Below are 19,074 nucleotides of genomic sequence, written 5' to 3' on the forward strand. Positions count from 1 at the left end.
GCCATACGATGGTAAAAGAACCAAAATCAGTGTATTGCTTATGGAAGATACGTAAGTCTCTATGAAATGGACACAGAACAGAAAGTGTCAAACGTTCCCAAACTAGGGCAAGCCATCCATTAAATATGAGAAGTACTTGTAGTGTTTATCTGTCATTTGTTTATTTATGTTGTAATGTTTGTTATTTTTACTCAAGCCCAGAGTTTCTCTCTTCTTCTGTTAATCTTTTGTATGTGTAAATCCAGCACCACAATTTCATCTAACGAGAAATGGGCTGCGTGTAGCTGGTCTGAAATGTTCAGGATCTCAGCCCGAAAAGGCAAAAGGCACAGGCGCCCTTGACCTGCAGGTGGATAAAATAAGTATTGCGAATGCATGGGATGGCATTACACATTTACCTTGTTGCCCCCCCACATGCCGGGCAATGTCTTCATAACATCAGCACTCTCTTTGAGAGACTCCTTGCACACCTTGCACTTCGGGTCGTCATCCTCCTCCTTCATCTTTTGGACCGATGACGAAGCAGTGGCCTGGTTCGCGGACTCCTGCACGTCCTTCTTTTCGCCGAGTTTCTTTAAGTTGTCGGACATGACTGAAAATCTTCGAAATATTTTTTTGCCAGTTTTTTCTTCGGATATTTAAACTAAAAATGTTTTAGTTTGAAACGATCACCTTCACACTGAAAATCTTTATAGCAACTGAAGCTGACAATTTGACAGGAACCTCACACATGAATTTCGTGAATTAAAACCAGCAAACGCCTACTTGTTTTCCAAAATTTTTTGTTTTGTTTTGTTTTGTTGCTTGGTGAAGGAATGGAATAATCGATTATAATTTAAGCACCTTATAAGATATTAACCCATTGAAGAAGCTTCAAAGCCAAAATAATAATCCAGTTTCGAGTTTTTTTTTTTAATTTTATAGCAATTTTTTATTTTTCATATATTCTTTTTTTTGGTTTCAATCTTTCAATATCAATTGATTTTCTAACAACTCTATACAAAAATTGTTCTCTCTTAGCTTAGGCATTTACATAGGTATTTATCTGTATCGGGTATGGGTGTACGGATGTATGGTGTATGGATATGGTAATGGGTATCAGTATAATTTGTTTAATGTTACTTAAGTGCTAGTATTACAACGAAAAAAGTGTATGAATGTTGTGTTGATTTCGTTCGTGGAATAGTTGAATGCAAAAAAGTTACAGTTAGGAAAACAAACAAAACAAAAAATGATTTATATTCAAGTGAGCAAAACTCCACCAGTCATTAGCAACTGGCAACGTTTTATCTGCTCTGCCCTGTCCGTACACACTAGTCGGCTCTTTGTACTATTTTAAATCTGAGGCTTGATCAAAATTCGCTTCAAGTCTTATTGGTTTGTGGATCCTGTCGTTTCATTTGGAATACAGGCTGTGGTTTGGCTTACATACAAATTTCACTTACGGCCTATAGATATAGCTAGCATATATACTTCACATATAGTATACAAATGTTTATTCTTTAGTCTTATTCCTATTCTTAAATTGTGTGAAAACTATTTACATCCACTACAATCCTACTATATATATATATTCGGAAAAATAATTGACTGTTCTTTCCAGCAATAATTGTAGATTCTTTTCTCGTTTTCTCGTATAGGATACTATAGTACAAAATACATACAAAAGTTCTATAAAAATTCCGCATGCGAATACTGGACCGGCAAGTTGTTTATATGTGTGTGTGTTGTTTGTGGTGTTTTGTTTTTTTATACAACATTACCTAACTTTAAGTTGGAATTCAGATTCGGAATCGGAATCGGCGGCATTCAGATGCGCTGAAAAATGCTTGCAAATGCTGCAAATTGTCACATTTGGGATACAAAAGTTTAACAAAAGGTGGAAAAGTGAACATAGTGTTCCCATTTCGTTGTCCAAAAATCGTTGTTTCACGTTGTCAATATTCTATACTCTATATATAATAACTGCGTCAAGAAGTTTCGTTAAGTTTTGTCAAGGATCAAATCGCTAACCGCTAGTCTGGGTCAGGGGAGGGGGGCGGAGATCAAAATAGAAATTACAAAACTGGAAAAGAACTAACATTACAGATAGCTTAATGCATCGTCAGGACTAACTACTGGAACTTGCACATGGTTGAGAGTTTCTTTCATCTGCTCAAGCGTCATGGGGGAGATTGGGTACATGGACCAAGGCCACGCATCGTCAAGTGTTGGAGTGGCTCAAAACTTTCGAGAAATCTTGTACAATTATTTGTATAGATTTATTTGAATATCGACCAGAGATTTATAAGGACTACAAATAGATTCAAAGTAAGCTTAAGTGGAGATCTCTTCTCCAAAATAATAAATTGTATAGTCTGATTTTCAATCAGTTGAGATGGATATTTTGGGTTACAAAGGGGAATGGTACAACTGACAACAGATTACCGAAAATGTTCTTAGGGATACGTTTAAGCGTAGCATGTGGGGGGATTCCTATACTATGTAGCGTGTACCTAGCACTAAGGTATGCTATATAATGTGTGTTCGTGAAACATCCATGCTACGAATGTGGTGCATGGTATGTGGTTTTTTGCAGGGGGCTTGGGCTTTGCCTCTTTATATGATACGATTGACCAGCGGCATTTTGCGGCGACTATATGTGGGCGGCTGTGGCTGGGACTGCATCAACTGCTGCACCTTCACCTTCTGGCCATACTGCTGCTCCAGCTCGCCGGCGGGACCGATGGCATAATTGATATCGAGACGGGCGCGCTTCGCCTGCTGCTGCTGCTGCTGTTGGTGGTGGTAGCCATTGTGGTTGGCATTCAGATCGGCCGGATTCAGCTCGATTATGTGCGAGCCCTGGCCGCTGGCAATGACGCGGTGTACTGCCTCCTTGTCGTCCTCGATGTCAATGGAATCGTACAGTTCATCGACCTGCGAAAGGGGAAGACATAGCGTCAGACAAGGGAAGTTCAGAGTGGGGAAAACAAGGCTAGATACCTTCTCGTATAGCTTCGACGACTTCTCAACCAGGTGCCTCTCCAAACTCACCTCAATGTCAAAGTCGCTGCTCTTCTGGGCGAGCAGGGCGTGATCAAGGGGCAGGTGGTGGTTCGACTGGCTGGCAGAGGGGTGGCTGGCAAGTGGCTCATCCTCGGCATCGAACTCGCTCAGTATATCGTCATCTTCATCTTCATCAACGACATCTTCGTCCTCCTCAACGAGCATCGCATCCACAAGGGTGTCTTCAAAGTCATGCTCCTCGAGATCAGATGATTCCTCGATCTCCGACGTCGAATCGAGCTCCACATCGGAGTCGGCAAATCCGTGCTTCATCTCACCGCGCTCCAGCAACTCCAGGTGCTCTGGATAGATCATGGCCCCGCGTATGGCCAATGGGTCCTTGCGCGACCACTTCTGCACCTCCTCGTCCATCTTGGTGATACGATCTGGGTTCATGGCCCAGCGGCAGCCCTTGCGCTGATTGCCGTTCGTGGCCGGGCGCTCGATCTTCTCGAAGCACTTGTTCAGCGACAGATTGTGCCGCACGCTGTTCTTCCAGCCACTGGGCGCATTTTCGAAGTACGGAAAGTGCTGGCACAGGAAGCTATAGATCTCCGAGACGGGCAGCGAGCCGGCCCGCGAGTTCTTCAGGGCCAGCGCAATGAGGCAGGAGTAGGAGTAGGCCGGCTTGGGGAAGGCGTTGCCCACGACCGGCAGCTTGACCTTCTGCTGCAGCGGTTTGACGAGACCAGCGCTGCCGCTGCTGTTGTTGGCGATGTTGACCAGGTTGCTGCCATTGCTGAGCGGTGATGAGGCCATCGACGAGACGGACGATGGCGAGCCAAGGCTCTGCATCTGATGGTGCGGCGAATGGGCCGACGAGGCGATGCTCTTTGGTGTGGTGCTTCCCTGCTGCAGCAAACCGCGCTTTGCGGCCTCCTCTCGCTTCAGGACCATGCCGTTGCCCGTATTAGGGGACGAACCGTTGGAGGACTTGACCGACGACTGGTTCTTCAGCTTTTGGTAGGCGGCGCTGTTGGCGAAAGTCAGGCCCCCGATGCCGGGCGCCAGCTTGATCGTGTTGGTGGACACGCCTCCGGTGGTGAGCAGGGTGGAGGAGGTCTTCGACTTCTGGCCACCCTCCTCGGACGGACTGGACTGGGCCTTGCGCAGCTCCGTGCCCAGATCCTTGCGGACCGCATCGACCGCCGAGGAGTTGCGGCGTTGCAGCACCGAATTTGTGGCCATGGTGCCCGGTGCCGTGCTCCCGGTTCCGGTTACCACCGAAATCTGTTTGGGTATGTGCGCCATCACCTGCTCCCGCCGCAGCGATCCAGCGCTGACCTTCATCTGTGCCGGCGAGAAGGTCAGGTGTGACTTGTGCTGGTCCCGGTCCGCGCACGGCGATGCCGGCACAGCCCGCGACTGTGTGGCCGTGGCAGACTTGCCTCTGCGTGGCGAGCCCAGCATGGAGGAAGCTGAGCACGAGGCAGAGTTGATGAGCGGCATCACCGAAATGGGATTGACGCAGGCCCCCAGATCAGCGTAGTAGTCGGTGTTCGACCAGAAGTTGGCCGAGGAACCCATCCACTTGGCTGTGGGTGAGGCGTGCAGCGTGCTGCTGGCCAGGAAATTCGCGTTTGTGTTGTATGTCAATGGCAGACTGCTGCCGCTGCTTGTGTTGTTGTTGATGGCCGAAATGGTCTCTAGTGCGTGATCCAGCGAGGTCAAATCGCTGGAGGTTGCCAATGTGCTGGCTATTTCCGCACGGATGTCCACGTCTAGCATGTCCTGCATCGAGTCGGAAACGTAAAAGTCCAGCGAAGGGCCAGCCGCATCCTGCAAGATACAAGTGATGTACATAAGTATTTAGTGAATCATTCCATCAGCTTATGTTTCGCGGTAAATTTGGCGTGGCCAATGTTGTAAGGCGACTCAGCCATGGCACTTGCAACAGCTGATTGGACCACACAAGGTATATTTAATGGGTAGGGTAAGGGTAAGGCAGATGAGGCAGACCTACTAAACTTCAAGAGGAGCGCATTACCATGTTTATATTGCAAGTACTACATATGTGTACACATATGTATGTACATACATAACAGTGGTTTTCAAATCTGATTTTCGGTTACTTTATGTTTGCCGTCTCGTTCTCTCTGTATGCCACAATCTGCCACAACTTTTTCAAGGCTCTCTGCTCTGCTGTCTACTGCCCGCCATTTACAAGGAATTCTTATTTTCCCGCGTTTTGGTTTTCATGCCATCGCCAAGAAAATTATAGTAACGCTTATCTGTCGAACATTCCATCACACACAGTCATTCACGCTCATTAGCTAACACACACACATACAAACATATTTACACATACATTATAATCATTAAATATGTAACATAAGTCGCACGAATCTGAATCAGAATCTGCCTAAATCTGATATGCCTGTGTAAGTATGTATGTAAATATGAATGCATACAGATAAGTATGTTTGAATGTATGCTTCGTATATGTTTTCATTTTCTATGTGTCAGGAGCAGAGAGATGTGCCCGAAAACCGGTTTTGCGCGCCAAGCAGGCAGGCAGCAAAGGCACAACAACAACAAAAAAGGCAACGGAGCAAACAGGCAGGCACGGATGAACAGGAAGAGACGGAGAGAAGTATAGTGAAGAAGAAAAAGAGGGGCCATATAGCACAAACAACATAAACACAAGAGATGATGAGGGATGTGTGTGCGATGGATGTGCAACAGCGACGGGGCAGGGGCAGGGATAGCAGACCACCAACAAAAATAACTCATGTTGCAACACCAGAACCACACAAAACAACAACAACAGCAGCAGAAACAGCGGAGGGAGTCGTTAAAATGTAAACAATTTCAACAGGCTGCGGCGTACACGAAGGAACGTTGTATAAAGTGGATCCAAAAGTACCCAAAGAGGTACTATTAATTCCATTGGAAAATAGTGGATACCGCACAAAATATGATCTAGGAAAACATATCTATGAACCACCTCACCCATTCTCATCTCACCATAATTAAAATGTCCTTTGAAAAATCCTTGAGCCTTTTTGGATAGCACAGACAATATCAAGTGTAATTCATTGTCTCGAGTCTTCACTGTAAGGCGCACACATTACATGCACCAACACATAAATACATGCACATGTACACGTGCATACAAGAAGGAGGCGATCCAGAAGGCCATTCCAGTCAGCGCCAAAACCGGATATCAGACAAAATTGAAAGTTTTATGCAATGTCTGACCAGCATTATAAATTGGGGCTGAAGGAGTTGGAACTGGAGGTGGAGGTGGCGCCCCGAAGTGACTCAGAATTAGATTTACTTTCAGGGCACACCATGTTGCTAGCAGCATGTTGCAGCCACAAAAGAGACTCTGTTCCCATGCATATGTGTGTGTATGTATGCAACAAATGGGAAAAAGTGTACAACAAAAATGGAAACTAAAGCCGTACAAAAACAACGATAGTTAAAGATGAGAGAGAGGCGAAAAAAAAGGGGAAACTTCTCTGTTCTGTTCTGCCTGGCCTGCGCCGACAGCGCTGCGGCGAAACATTCAGCAGTGCGCCAGCAGGGAAAAAGAGAAGCAGAGCGAAGTTGCTGAGAGAGCGAGTGAGAGAGCACAGCAGAGTTATACGAAACATAGAACGCCGCACATAACAGAGGCGAAGTTGGGCAAGAGAGCGTGTACAGTAGGCGACAAAACATGGCCATGCGGCGAGTCTGAGAACAGAAAAATGAAAACAGAGACAGACAGCAGGCAGCAGGCAGCAGCAACAGAAAAGGCACAGCCAGAAATCGAGTACTTTTTGCGTTTTACTTTTTCTGTTGCCGCTGCTGTTGTGTGGCTGTTGCTGTTTCTGTGGACTTTATTCGGCGCTGTCGTTGATTTGGTGTGGAAAAAGCGTAGTAGGCAGCTGAAAGATTAGTAGTAGGCGCCTAACAGCCAGCAGCAAACTTTTAACAGTTACCGGCTTTCAGGCAGGCTGTTAAAAAAGGCGCGCGAGCTCCTTCTGGGGGATGAGGAGACGGCAGTGTGTTCCAATGTCAAGGTGTCCTTGAGCAGCATAACTGACCTGACCCCTGAACCATTTCACCATCACCACCCAAAGGGGGGGAGAAACTCCATCATGTTTATTATTCGGCGACTCTGAAAAATCGATAGAGAAGAGCATACACAGCACACAGCATATTTTGGCTGAGACACATCTCTGTCTTCATCTCTCTGTCTCTCTTTCTCTCTGCGGAGAGGGACTCTCTGGAGAGCCCCGCCATGAGACGAGAGTGATAACTTGCATAATTCAACAGGATATCATAAATTTGTGGAGGTGAAGCATTTTGGCAGCCTTTATCATTGCGAGTGGGAGAGTGAGATACTTGCACCGAATAAAAAGGGGACGTGCGCACCTTTATCCACCTACTCCGTTGCGCCCCCACACCACCCACTGTCTGGCCACACCCGTTACGCCCTGCTGATGGCAGTTGCCTGTCTGATGGCTTTTTTAAATACAGAAGAATGGGATGACAGTGGCAGCAAACGGCGGAGGGGGCATGGCAATTTAAGTGCCATTCAAGTGCAGCCTTTTTCATATTTGTATTTATTTTCCATCTATTTTCATTCATTTGACGCAATTGAATATGACGCACTAGCTCCAAGCAGATGACGCATCCTACTGGCAGCAGGTGCAGGACCAGGCATCAGAGACCCAAGGCTTTTGTGTAATTGTTGCTTTACGAATGCAGCAGGGGGAAACCAGGCAACCCGCAAAAGACTCAACCAGAGACCCCAAGTGAGAGAGAAGACAGCTGCTAATCTTCCAGAGGCAGGCGAACAGAAGTGAATTGCAGCAGAGGCAGCCACCAGCTGCCACATCTCTCTGTTTGTGCCACTCTTCCATTCAACAATTGATTATAGACTCTCTCGGCCAAGTCAATAGGAGAAGACAATAGTTTTTTTCGATTTGGTTTAATTGATTTTTTTGGGCATGTGCACAACTAAAAAGGATAAGGAAAATAGGGCAGAAATATGTATAAATGTAAACGGAATTGTAATGTAATCTTTGATTCCACTCAAATTAGTGCACATTTTGGCTATATAGTAGCCATATTTTTGCCAGATTTTTTAAATTTAATTGAACTTTGTGAAATGTTGATAAATTTTAAATGAAAATATAAGTGATTTCAATTTTCTTGTTTAACTATTCCCTAAATAATAACAGGAACTGATGAATTCAATGCATACAATATTCTTTACCCCCTTGCATTATCTTTGTCTAGATTATAATTAGTAAAGAATATTCCCTGAAACCATTCAAAATATCAATCACTTTTAGTGTATTTTTTATTTGCATAATAATCTTTGCCATAGTTTATAAAACATACCCCGAAATTTCCCCCCCTGACATATGTTATCATACATCGAATCGAATACGCATTTCATGGTTAAATCCTCCAATATTGATATATATTTGGCAATAGCTCTGTGCAACCCTTTGCCCTTCACAGCCCCCTTCCGCCCTTAATTGAGCATTACATCCAACAGATAGGAAGACGAATGATCATCATCCAACAAGAATACGGATGTAGGTCTGGGCCAGGACCCCAATGATGAAATGATTAAGGGTTTCGATTAAGGCAATCCCCTCTTCTCGCTCAGTTTCCTTCAGTTTTCCCCTTGTACTGCTGTTCTCTCTGCTCATCTCCCCTCTCCGCTTTCCTACCCTTCCACTGAGTTTATTTCTTGTGTGTCTGTGCGTGTGTGTGTGTGCTGCATTTATCTGTGTGTGATAACCTTTTGGTATGCCCTCTGCTGTGTGTTCGAGTGGCAGTGGCAGGCAGCTGCAACAACTCAGCTCTGAGCACAGGGGTTGCTCTCTGTGTTGCTCTTACAATTTTTGCTCTCCTTTTCCCTTCTCCCTTCCCTAACCCATGATGTTTTCTGTTGCAAGTTGCGAGTACTGCTGCACGTTGCCAAAACGGAAAACAAACACTTCCTGGCTCTCTAATTAGTTTACTGTTCTTCCTCCGCTGCTGCTTCCATTTTTCACACCGCCCACACATACAGAGTGGGAGAGAAACAGAGAGATAGAGAGGGAAAAGCAATGCTTCACAATTTTTTAATAGCTTCAGAGTCCAATAAATCACCAGTCAACAGATGAGGCGCTCAGCAGTGGCAGACTATACCCACATATCAAAAACCAATAACGAAAAGAACGTACTGCTCCTCTTCCACCTCCTCTTAGGCTCCTTTTTTTGTTTCTTCTTTTTTGAAAAAAATTGAAAAAATATTCCGAAATAAAAATGCATCGAACAGGCGTGCAAAAGTACACAGACAGGATAAGGAAAACCGATATGGGACACACACAATACATGGGGTATGGACATGCCCCATCGTAAAGCCATATCCTTGGAGCAAAGAGGCGGCCTGTTGATTGGCCTACTCCTACCACTACCCCTACTGACTACTGCTCCTTTCTGGGCCTCCTGCTGCAGTTATTGCTCCCTTTTTTTGTTGTTGGAAGCAGCTGCCCGCCCATTGACCTTTTTATGCTGTGCAACGAAGCAAGGCAGCAGCAGTGTGCAAGGAGCGGCAGCAAGAGGAAACTCCGGACATGTCGGCATTTTCCCCTTGTGCAATTTGTATACGAAATATTTTCCAATATTTTCCTTTACTGTCTTACTGCTGCTGCTCGTCGCAGTTCCATCTGCCATCATCCTTTATTGTTGCTCCGTTTGGCATTTCTTTCCCCGCTTTCACCTTAAAATCTCCCGTAATGACGGGAATGACACACAAAGGAGGAAAGCAAGGAAACCAAAAAAGAAAAGAAGGCCGACTCAGGTAGGCAGACATCTTCCTTAGGCTCATGAGCGCCCGTTTGTAAATTACTTTATGGTGCAATAAAAGTCGCTCTCCGCAATCCCAGGGCCTGCCTGCCTGCTGTCCCCTGTAGCCTGTAAGAATCCCAAGCCGAATATATCCTTAGCCCAACATCACATGTCGCACAAATCGTCTTTAAATCTTTCCTTTAGTGCGAAATTTTGCAGCTTCCTTGGGTTATTTTCATTCATTAAGTCAATCGGGAGAAATCTTTGATGCCTCATCTGGCATTTAATTTTGGAAAGTTTTAAATACCTATACATATGCGTACATGTGTACATATTTACATACATAAGTACAAATTATGCAAATTGGCTTGATTTTGGTTAGTTTATAGTTTTTCAAAGATTTGCACTTTTGTGGAGATTGAATTGCTAGGTAAAGATTCGATTCCATCTTTTATATTTTCAAAGTCAATCTTCCACTTTGCACTTTTTGCTTAGAGTAGTTTTCAATTTGCTCTCAATTTCGAACTTAGGGAATCGATTTTGCTGGCCAGACCCTGTAACTGTTATAGTTTTCATCTGAAACTGTTTTGTTCTATTCATTCTTTATTTCCCATCTGTATCTATGCATGTGTGTGCCTGTTTGTGTGCCTGTTTGTGTGTGTGTGTGTGTGTGGGGGCCGTGAGAAAATCTATGCGGCATACAGCTGGGAGCTCATATTCGGCAGCACAACGACAAGCCTGCCTGCATATAGGCGCTGCTATGCTCTGCATTTTGGGGGTAGGTGTTTGGGGGCGTGTCGTTGCCACCACCCCCACCCCCACTGTCTGGGTGAAGTCGGCGCACATGAAAGCACGTTGAACTTTGAAGTTTGTCAGCGCTTTGATGTTGTCTTTCTTTGCGCCGTGTTGCTGCAACAAAGGTTGCGGAAACATGCTAATTCTCTGGAAGCCACAGAGAGAGAGAAAGAGAGAGGGAGCTTTTGATTTGCGAATGTTGACTGTTGCTTTTTTTCCCAGTCTTGCTCCCACAACCACACACACACTCACACCATCGAACATCAGATAAAAACGTTCGTTGGGNGTTTGGTTTTATTTCCTTTTGTTTTTTTTGTTCCCCCTCCGGGGCAAAGGAGGAAGTTTTCCCTCACCCTTTTGGTTTGGGGCTGTTTCCCCCCCCCCCCCCCCTTCCGATTGTGTATGTGTGTGTTGTGTATCCCTTTGCATGTGTGGAGTTTTGCATGCTGCATTGAACAGGCGCCCATGCTGTGGAAACCAGGCGCCGCTCCTGCACTTTCAACAGTTCCCAACTTTGCAGGAGGTCAGGGCTGGGCTGGACAGGCAGACCAGTCCGAATCCCCATCCGAGGCTCCATCTCTGTCTCTTATTACCGGACTCGCTGTAGCTTGGCTAAAACAAAACTCGGTTCGAGGTTGAACGCTTGGCCTTCAAAAGTTGAAAACACAAAAGCAGAAGAGACCCCAAAACAGAAGAAACCCAACGAACCAGCAGCTCAACAAATACATAAGTACACTCTTATGAACACATGTCTGCATGTTCGTGTTCACGTGTGTGTGTGTGGCAATAAATAAATAAACTTAAATAATTGCGCATGACTTATGTATAACAAATGGCAGTCTTGGGCTGCTGCTGCTGCTGGGATCCGCAGAAGACAGCGGAATTAGGCTGGGAATACTGGGCAAACCCCTCCATACGATTCCCACTTTTGTTGTGCGATGTCGTTTTATTTTAGTACAAACAACAGAAACATCAGCAACAGAGGGGCTAGCAGCGGCCAAGCTGCTAACAGTGGCTGTCACTGTTAAAAAGAGTCTCCACCTAGCCAAGTCCCTCACCAACACCCAGCTGTAAAAATAATAAGAGCCAACACAGAACAGTTTATAACCGCACGAAATTAAACCTCACCACTCCCCAATCGCAATTCAGAAGAGGAAGTAGAAGTAGAATTCCCTCATTTTGCTTTGCTGTTCCGGTGTTGGCCCCCCGCACACCATCCCTCCACCCGATCATTAATCATCAGTTCAATGAGCGCCTCAGCAGCAATTTGAAAGCTTAACGATCAAAAGTCAACACACACATACGCACCACGCACTCATACTTAGCAACTACTGCAAGCGAATTCAAATTCAAAATTATACGTTAAATCCGGCGAAGGCGAATATAAAATCAACAACAAAGCTTTGGAGTGAGTGAGCAGGCAGATGAGAGCGCGGCGAATAAGTCACACAAGAGAGTGAGAGTGAGTGAGATGTGTGGAACGCGAAAACTGTTCTTGGGGCGATATAAAAAAGAGAGAGAAAGAGCGAGTGGTGGGTATGCAGGAGGGGGAGTGTCAAGTGCGGAAATACTAGGAAAAAAAACTGCACAGAACTCGCACCGAGAGCTGCTTTGTCGACGAAACGAACGTTAAATTTGAAAATAAGCGATAAAGGCCCGAGTCGGTGTGAGCCCCCCCCTGCGACTGTGTGAACGCTCGTGCGCGTGTGTTGGTGAGTTTGCTGTGCGGTGTGAGCAACCGGCCGGCAAAATTTGCAAAAACGTTAAGCTGTTGCCGCCACCCCCCTCGACACTTACCGCATATTTGTTGAAGAAACCCTCGTGTATGCCGCTCGAATAGTCCTCTAGCTCGAACATTTTGCGTTTTGCGGGTTTTTCGCGATTGGTGTAGTTGTGGGAGATTCTGCCAATTGCCGAATTTACTGCCGCATACGCTTTGTTTTGATCAATTCCTCCTCTTCACGTTACCCGTTGCTTCACGCTTCTTTCGTTGTGCGATTAACCGTTGCACGGATCCAAATTCAACGGGGAAGTATTAACCGTTGCTTCTTATCCCGCCTCTCTCTCTTCACCAAATCTCAATATTGGCCAAGCCAAATTCAATTCCTCTAAGATTCTGCTTGACTTTTATTTATTATCATCTTGACTCATTTATCAATCGCGCACAGTTTCAATAAAAAAACACCTTCAAAACCTAACACGGAAAACAAGCGAAAAGCATCCAACCGACGAACCGCGCAAAATGTTGATATACGGTTGTTGTTTGTCGAAAATATCAATATGGATATTATTTATGTTGGCAATATCAACGGAAACTTCTGAGACGAAACTTCGACTGCGACGGTGGTGTTGTTGTTTCAATTTCAGTGGATTTTTGTAGCAGCGAATCGCGCGGATGAAGTTGGAAAGCAGAGAGCAGACAGTGTGACCGCGGAACTATCGATCAAATATACGGTCGGACCCTCAAAAATAAACCAAAATATACCTTATTAAAAAAATATACCGCAAAAATACCGTAGTCTTAAATCATATTCCTCGATCTTGATGTTCCATTTGATATTGCTAGTTAGTTATGAGTCTCCGCGCTTAAACTATAATTTTATGCGATTAACTAATCAATTCTATATAAGATTGGCTTGTTTTCACGACTTTCTTTTGTTGGACTGTGTACAAATTAGTTTTAAAACTCAAGAACAAAAATAGCATAAAACGATTAACGGTTACACTAGTTGTCAGTGGTGAGGAAACTACACAGTCTTATGCTCGATTGTAGTACGCCATTACGAGTTCGAAAATGGAATTTCAATGTTTAAAATTAATATTAAAAGTTAGTTAGGACTATGAGCCCTAAAAACGTAAATAATATGTATATATCACATTTTTGTCATTTAGAGCAATTTACGCTCTTCCGCCTTGTTTTGCGTTTCAAATTAGAACTTTCAAAAATAACCACATTTTTATGTATCGAAACTCTGAATTTTAAAGTGCATATCAATATTCCACGATTTTGACTTTCTGCTTAATTTTACTAGCAACCCAACAACAATTTCAGCCTGACAGCTATACTGTTATCCTTCGAAGAATCAATTCCCCACACGATTGGCTTGTTTTCACGACTTCTTTTATTAGATTGCTTACAAAATTAGGTACAAACTGAAAAGGTTGAGATATTTAGTCAAGAGACATCGATACTTTTGTGCGATTAATGGTTTGAATTTGGCGGCAACTCGGTAACATTATTTTGAAAACCAATCCGAAGAGCATTGTTTTGGAAGAATTAAGTATTTTTGGCCATAGATTAAACGTTTTGGAGGATTGTAATGTATAACAGGCGTATAATAATGTATTTGTGGTAGGTGAAAACGAATACAGAGTTTGTTTTCTTTTATGGCAAGGTGCACGTGGGCAGGTGCAAGAGGCCCAACTGCATTTACTTCGGGAAGATGCAAAACAAAAATTGATTGCATCAATTAAACAAAGCACAGATAACGAATCCAATTGCATTGAAATTTCAAATCAGAAAAAAAATGAATTCAAAATAGAACGAAAATAAAGATGGTAAAGAGAACAAAAATGAAAAAATGTGCCCTGCATGCCCTGCCATTTCTTGTAATACTACTAGAGTCTAGTGTTTAATGTCTAGTGTGAATGATGAGCTTATTTACGACCAAAAATTTGCTCCTTGAAGCGCAGCGCCGACAGCATGGCAGGATTCTCTGTGGTCCCATGTCCGCCTCCTTTCGGCTGCTGCTTCTGCTGCTTGGACTTCTTTTGAGCACCGCGGGCTGGGACACGCAGCTCGCGGAAATTACGATTTGGCGGCGGCGAGTTAGGCTCCTCGCGGAAATACTTTTGAGTGGGTGTGGCGGGCTCCACGCGCATAATGCCCGACCTTGTCTTAATTAGCTCTATGCGCGGCTCTCGAGCATCGTCCATGGCAACGGTGACGTAGCCAGCGTTGGTCTTGATGCGGTTGACAACAGGCGACTTTTGATGATTCTCCTCATCCGAACTTTTAACTGGCGACACCAGCTGCGACTTCTGCTTATTCTTTATAATCGCCTTTGTCTTTGTCTTCATTTTAGCTTCCAACGGCGGCTGCGGTGACAATTTGCGAACCAACGAACGAGGCTGTGGTGGGGGATTGGTAGATCAAATATCTGTAGGATAGGAGCAGCTTCGTGACTCGATTCTTACCTCTTTGCTGGCCGCTGGCTGTGGGACCAACAAGTTTACGGCGTGACTGACTGCATGGCGAGCTGCCTGCAGACGCTTCACTTCCTTCTTGGGTTGCACTGGCTTGGAGACGTTGCCTGTGGAGGAGGAGACTGTGGCAGTGGTTGTCTGAGGTGCGACAACCGATGTGAGAACAGCCTCGGAAACAATTCGTTTTGGTTTCTTTTGTTTCTTGCCCGTTGCTATTTGCTGTTCAAAGTGTGGAAAATAATTAGTACGTAAACAAATCGGTGACTGTGATGAGGCACTTACCTGTTTCTTTTGCTCCAACTTGGCCTCGTTGGCTCTCTGTAGGATTAAGTCACAGAACTCCATGTACTGTTGAGCATTTTTCGACCATTTACCCAAAGGCTGAGCCTTCGCCTTCTCAGCTTCATTCTTCGATTGAACCATTTCTGGTTCCTCTTTTGGCGGTATATCCTCTGTGGCAGCAGCGAGTTCCTCATTGTTCTCTGGTTCCTTGGGTTGCCCCTCCGATCTGGCTATCTCTTCAACGTGCAACTCCTCTTCCATTGATGCCGATGACTCATTGTGAGTATTTTTGGGACGTTTGTGATCTTGACGAACTTCTATGACCTCCAGCTCCTCGGCTGCGCCTGAAAAACTCTTGGACAAGCGCTTGCGCTTCGACTGATGACTCTTGCGTTCGGCCAACATTTCGACAAAGGACTGAGAGGGGCAGAAGTCGTTGACCATGCCCCGTTCGCTGCGACGCTGCAGCTTTGGCTCCTTGGCGGCCATCTCCGGGCTGGGCATGTACAGCGATTGGCGGCGTGACTTCTGTAGCGGATTGAACATGGTTTCAAGATGTGTCAGATCGCTGGACGCCAGTTCGGCCAACACGGCTTCTTCATCGTTGACCTTTTGCTTCTGCTGACGCACAAAGGATGAGGATTTATTCTTTGAAGAAGACTCCGACGCGACCTGCTCTTCCTCAGCACCTTCCTCATCGTCTTCCTCGGAGTCTAATACTTCATAGACGCTCTGGTTGCCCTTGTCTGCTTTTGGAGTCTCCCCGTTGTCCGCTGCATCATCGTCTGTGGAGTCCACCTCCATGGCAGTCATGTCCAAACGTGGAGCAGTCTTATTCAAGCACTCCGACTTGTTGATCTCGTTGAGGAAGAGCTTGCGCGAGTTTTCGAGCTCCGTTTCAGAGGTAGAGTAATGCTCCTGGCTGCCAATTAAGATCTGTGCAGCTTCGCTCAGTTTGCTGGCATTCGAGGAGCAATCACTTTGATTCTTTGGCATCGCCAGCTGCTTCTCTTCTACTTCTGCATGTTCCTGCTCCGGCTTCTCCTTCTCCTCTTTTTCCTTCTCCTCTGGCTTATCGTCCGGCTGCTCGTCTTCGCTGGATTCCATTATAATGATGCGTGCACGTTGTTTCTTGACATTCGGTGACTTCTCTTCGCTGTGCTCATCCTGTTCATCCTCGAGCTCATTGGAGGAGTAACGAAGCTCTCCAACTTCAGATGTATCCGACACAACAAAGGAATCGTTACCTTCGGATTGCTCATCGATGGACTCATCGGTGTCTTGGCTGCCCACAGATTCACCCTCATCGATAATCTCATTCTCCTCGATTTCACGTCGCTCCGAGCTTGCCATGGAGTCACCAGACACGTAATCATCAGGCGCAACCTCCACTTCGTTGTCAACGTACTCGGACAAGAATTCAAAGTCTTCATATTCCTCATCGTCGCTGTTCATGCGAAGTACGTTGGAAATCTTATTGGAGCGCTTGGGCTGTGACTTGTCCTTGTCCTTGTTCTCCGCCTTTAATGCTTCCTCTTTACGTTCGGCCTCCACCTGGTCCCATGGCTTTAGGCAATCAATTCGTGCCGGAGCTGGCTTCAACATACTCATGGAAGCCTCTCGATCATCCTTCGGTATGGGTGTGGAACTGTTGCGCGCCTTTAAAGTGGCTGCCCTTAAAGGAGTATCTGTATCTGGCTTCAGAGTAGGAGTGTCCGCCTTGGCCATCATTTGCGAAATATCCAACGCAATGGCTGGTCTGCTCTTGCTACGAGCCGGAGTTTTAGGGAACTTAACCTTATCGGCTTCGGCGTCTGCCGAGTCGCTATCGAAGCACACCGACTTCTTGGAATCCACGCTGTCCGATGTCACCAGGCGTGCCTTGACGCCAGGCGTAAGAGCTGGCAGCTGAACGTTGTCAATGATATTCATGCCATGGCTTAGCCGGTGGCTGCCCAGTGGCCCCTCCTCTTGGCGCTCAGCTGCTGCATCAATCACATCGGTGGTGGAGCCCTCGATTGGCTCGGCATCTTCAAATGGAATTTCCTCCTCTGCATCGACTTCCATGGCCATTTCCTTAAAGGCTGAATTGTTGTTCTTCTCCATTGGCTGTGCATCGGGCGACTGGATTTCCTCTCGCGGCTCATCTTCCATGATCAACTGCTTGGGGGCTAAAGGGCTGCTATCTAGAGGTTGTGGTTCTGGATCTGGAGAGGCTGGAGATTCAAAAACTTCAGCCTCAATGATTGATTTGGATGCCGCATTCTCGATGATTTTCTGCTCCAAATCGACCTCAGCATCCAACTCTTTGTCTTTTTGTGCCTCTCCGCTCTTGAGCAGTTCAGATGCAATTTCGATAGTGTCTATATCTTCATACACTTTCTCCAATAAATCTTCACTCTCACGTCTCTCGGGGCTCTTAGTTGGAGTTTTAGTCTGAGCCTCCGCTTCCATGTTGGCGTTGGCTTCTGACTTTGCCATTTCCATAGCAAGTGAGTCAGTCTGTGTCTCGGATTTCTCAGCAGCCTGCTTCTCTTCAGCCTTTGCCATTTCGCTTGCAAGTGACTCGACCTGTGCTTCAATATCTTGGGGAGAGCTGCTGCTGCTGGTTTCCTCAGTCACCTCTTTCACTTGCAACTCCATTGAAGGGCTGTTTGGAACCACTGAGGCAAGCGATTTTTTCAGAGCTTCTGTCGCTGTCGACGCCGAAAGATTCTCGACCCTAACTGTCAGCCTCATTCGGCCGCCGCTCGATTGTTTATTTTTGTTAGCTATCGGCACAGCCTGCTGCTCTTCAACCGAAATGCTGGCATCAGGTTTCAGTGGCTGCTGCTGCTGCGTTTCCGACACCGGCAGTGGCGTGTTGTTGGCTGAACGATAAGCAGCTGGAGGGGTCTGGGACATGGAACGCGTGACGCGTCTCTCGCCTGCTGGCGAGCCCAGCGCCGGTGCGGGGCTCGGGTTGTTTGATGGTTTGTCATTATCATCGGGCTCCAGCTCCTCCACAGTCTCCTCTTTTAGTGCCTGCTGCTGGCGCACAGCTCTGGTCGACTTTGCCGGTGTGCGAGCCGCGCGCTTGACGGACGCTGGAGTGGTCGGCTCTGGGGTTTCACCACGTACCACCGATGCGCGCGTGGTTCGGGTGGGAGTACGAGACAATTCTGTGGCCGAATTCAAACGGGTTCGGCGTGTGGGGCGAGGCGAGGCCGTGCCTGGAAATGGCGAGAACACGAGGATGTCTAGGCTACGTCGGCTAGCATATGTCAATAAACAATAATTGCTTACCGCGTTCGGATGCCGTGTCCAGCAGCGGTGTTCCGGGGCGGCTGTCGGTGTCCAGAGCAGACAGGCGGCGTGTGCGTGCCCGTGTGACTAGAGGGAAAGGATTTCAAATTACTATAAGTGGGACAGTCTGGACACATGTCCATGTGGACCTGCAATTATCTGCTACGAAAATGGCGACCGACTCTTGTTGAGACGGCTGCCAGTCTCGGTCCCGTTGCTTTAAACCATATCAAACGGTATCGGCGTTTCCTTTGACTATCTGATTAGCAATCAGAATTCTGTGTTGTACCGCATGTTACCACTTACCTCGCACTCCCTCTGTGTTCTCTGTATTCTCATCCATTGTGCTGCGGCGGTTTAGTTGAAACAATTAATTGAAAGGGTGCACTATTTGCAATTTATACGAACAAAATCTAACAAAAACGATGACGCGGGGACGCTGAATTTCACATGTGCCGACTGTGGGAATTTTACAACACTGAGCGTGGTTCAGCATTTCGATAGTGTAGCTATGCTGTGGCCGTTAAATTTGAAACGCAATTCAAATAAACAATACTTTTACCATGTAGGTGAACAATTTTAGAGGCCTTAGGCCACTGAGCGATGGACGCTCACCTCTAACCTGCTTTCAGCACAGTTCCTGCTCTGATACTATCTTAGATATCCGCTTGCGGTATT

General features: G+C 46.1%; 2 protein-coding genes across 3 annotated transcripts; both read right to left on the bottom strand.

The window, feature by feature from the left end:
- Positions 1–1,730: 1,730 nt before the first annotated feature.
- LOC117589852 lies at positions 1,731–13,044 on the bottom strand. Of its 2 annotated transcripts, none has more exons than XM_034282112.1 (3): positions 12,421–13,044; positions 2,986–4,827; positions 1,731–2,919 (listed from the first exon to the last, which is right to left on the bottom strand). In XM_034282112.1, the coding sequence occupies exons 1-3, from the start codon at positions 12,478–12,480 to the stop codon at positions 2,599–2,601; spliced, it is 2,223 nt and encodes a 740-aa protein (XP_034138003.1). In that variant the 5' UTR covers positions 12,481–13,044; the 3' UTR covers positions 1,731–2,598. The 2 variants fall into 2 exon arrangements, with proteins under 2 accessions (XP_034138003.1, XP_034138004.1); XM_034282113.1 differs by having other exon boundaries at positions 3,037–4,827; positions 12,421–13,043.
- An 894-nt stretch (positions 13,045–13,938) lies between these two features.
- Positions 13,939–19,010, bottom strand: LOC117589605 (protein slender lobes). Its single transcript, XM_034281680.1, has 5 exons — positions 18,703–19,010; positions 18,397–18,483; positions 15,112–18,323; positions 14,821–15,048; positions 13,939–14,754 (listed from the first exon to the last, which is right to left on the bottom strand). The coding sequence occupies exons 1-5, from the start codon at positions 18,737–18,739 to the stop codon at positions 14,281–14,283; spliced, it is 4,038 nt and encodes a 1,345-aa protein (XP_034137571.1). The 5' UTR covers positions 18,740–19,010; the 3' UTR covers positions 13,939–14,280.
- Between the last annotated feature and the right edge of the window lie 64 nt (positions 19,011–19,074).

The sequence above is a fragment of the Drosophila guanche genome, unplaced genomic scaffold (genome assembly GCF_900245975.1).
Source record: "Drosophila guanche unplaced genomic scaffold, DGUA_6, whole genome shotgun sequence".
NCBI classification, from domain to species: Eukaryota; Metazoa; Arthropoda; class Insecta; order Diptera; family Drosophilidae; genus Drosophila; species Drosophila guanche.

What these genes read in the sequence shown, in the direction of transcription:
- LOC117589605 (XM_034281680.1), bottom strand. Translation starts at nt 18,739, where the DNA reads ATGGATGAGAATACAGAGAACACAGAGGGAGTGCGAG. An exon ending in GAACACAGAGGGAGTGCGAG is followed by an intron (nt 18,484 to 18,702) that starts GTAAGTGGTAAC and finishes CTTTCCCTCTAG; the next exon opens with TCACACGGGCACGCACACGC. An exon ending in AGCCAGCGGCCAGCAAAGAG is followed by an intron (nt 14,755 to 14,820) that starts GTAAGAATCGAG and finishes CCCCCACCACAG; the next exon opens with CCTCGTTCGTTGGTTCGCAA.
- LOC117589852 (XM_034282112.1), bottom strand. Translation starts at nt 12,480, where the DNA reads ATGTTCGAGCTAGAGGACTATTCGAGCGGCATACACGAGGGTTTCTTC. An exon ending in GTTTCTTCAACAAATATGCG is followed by an intron (nt 4,828 to 12,420) that starts GTAAGTGTCGAG and finishes TGTATCTTGCAG; the next exon opens with GATGCGGCTGGCCCTTCGCT. An exon ending in CGTCGAAGCTATACGAGAAG is followed by an intron (nt 2,920 to 2,985) that starts GTATCTAGCCTT and finishes CCCCTTTCGCAG; the next exon opens with GTCGATGAACTGTACGATTC.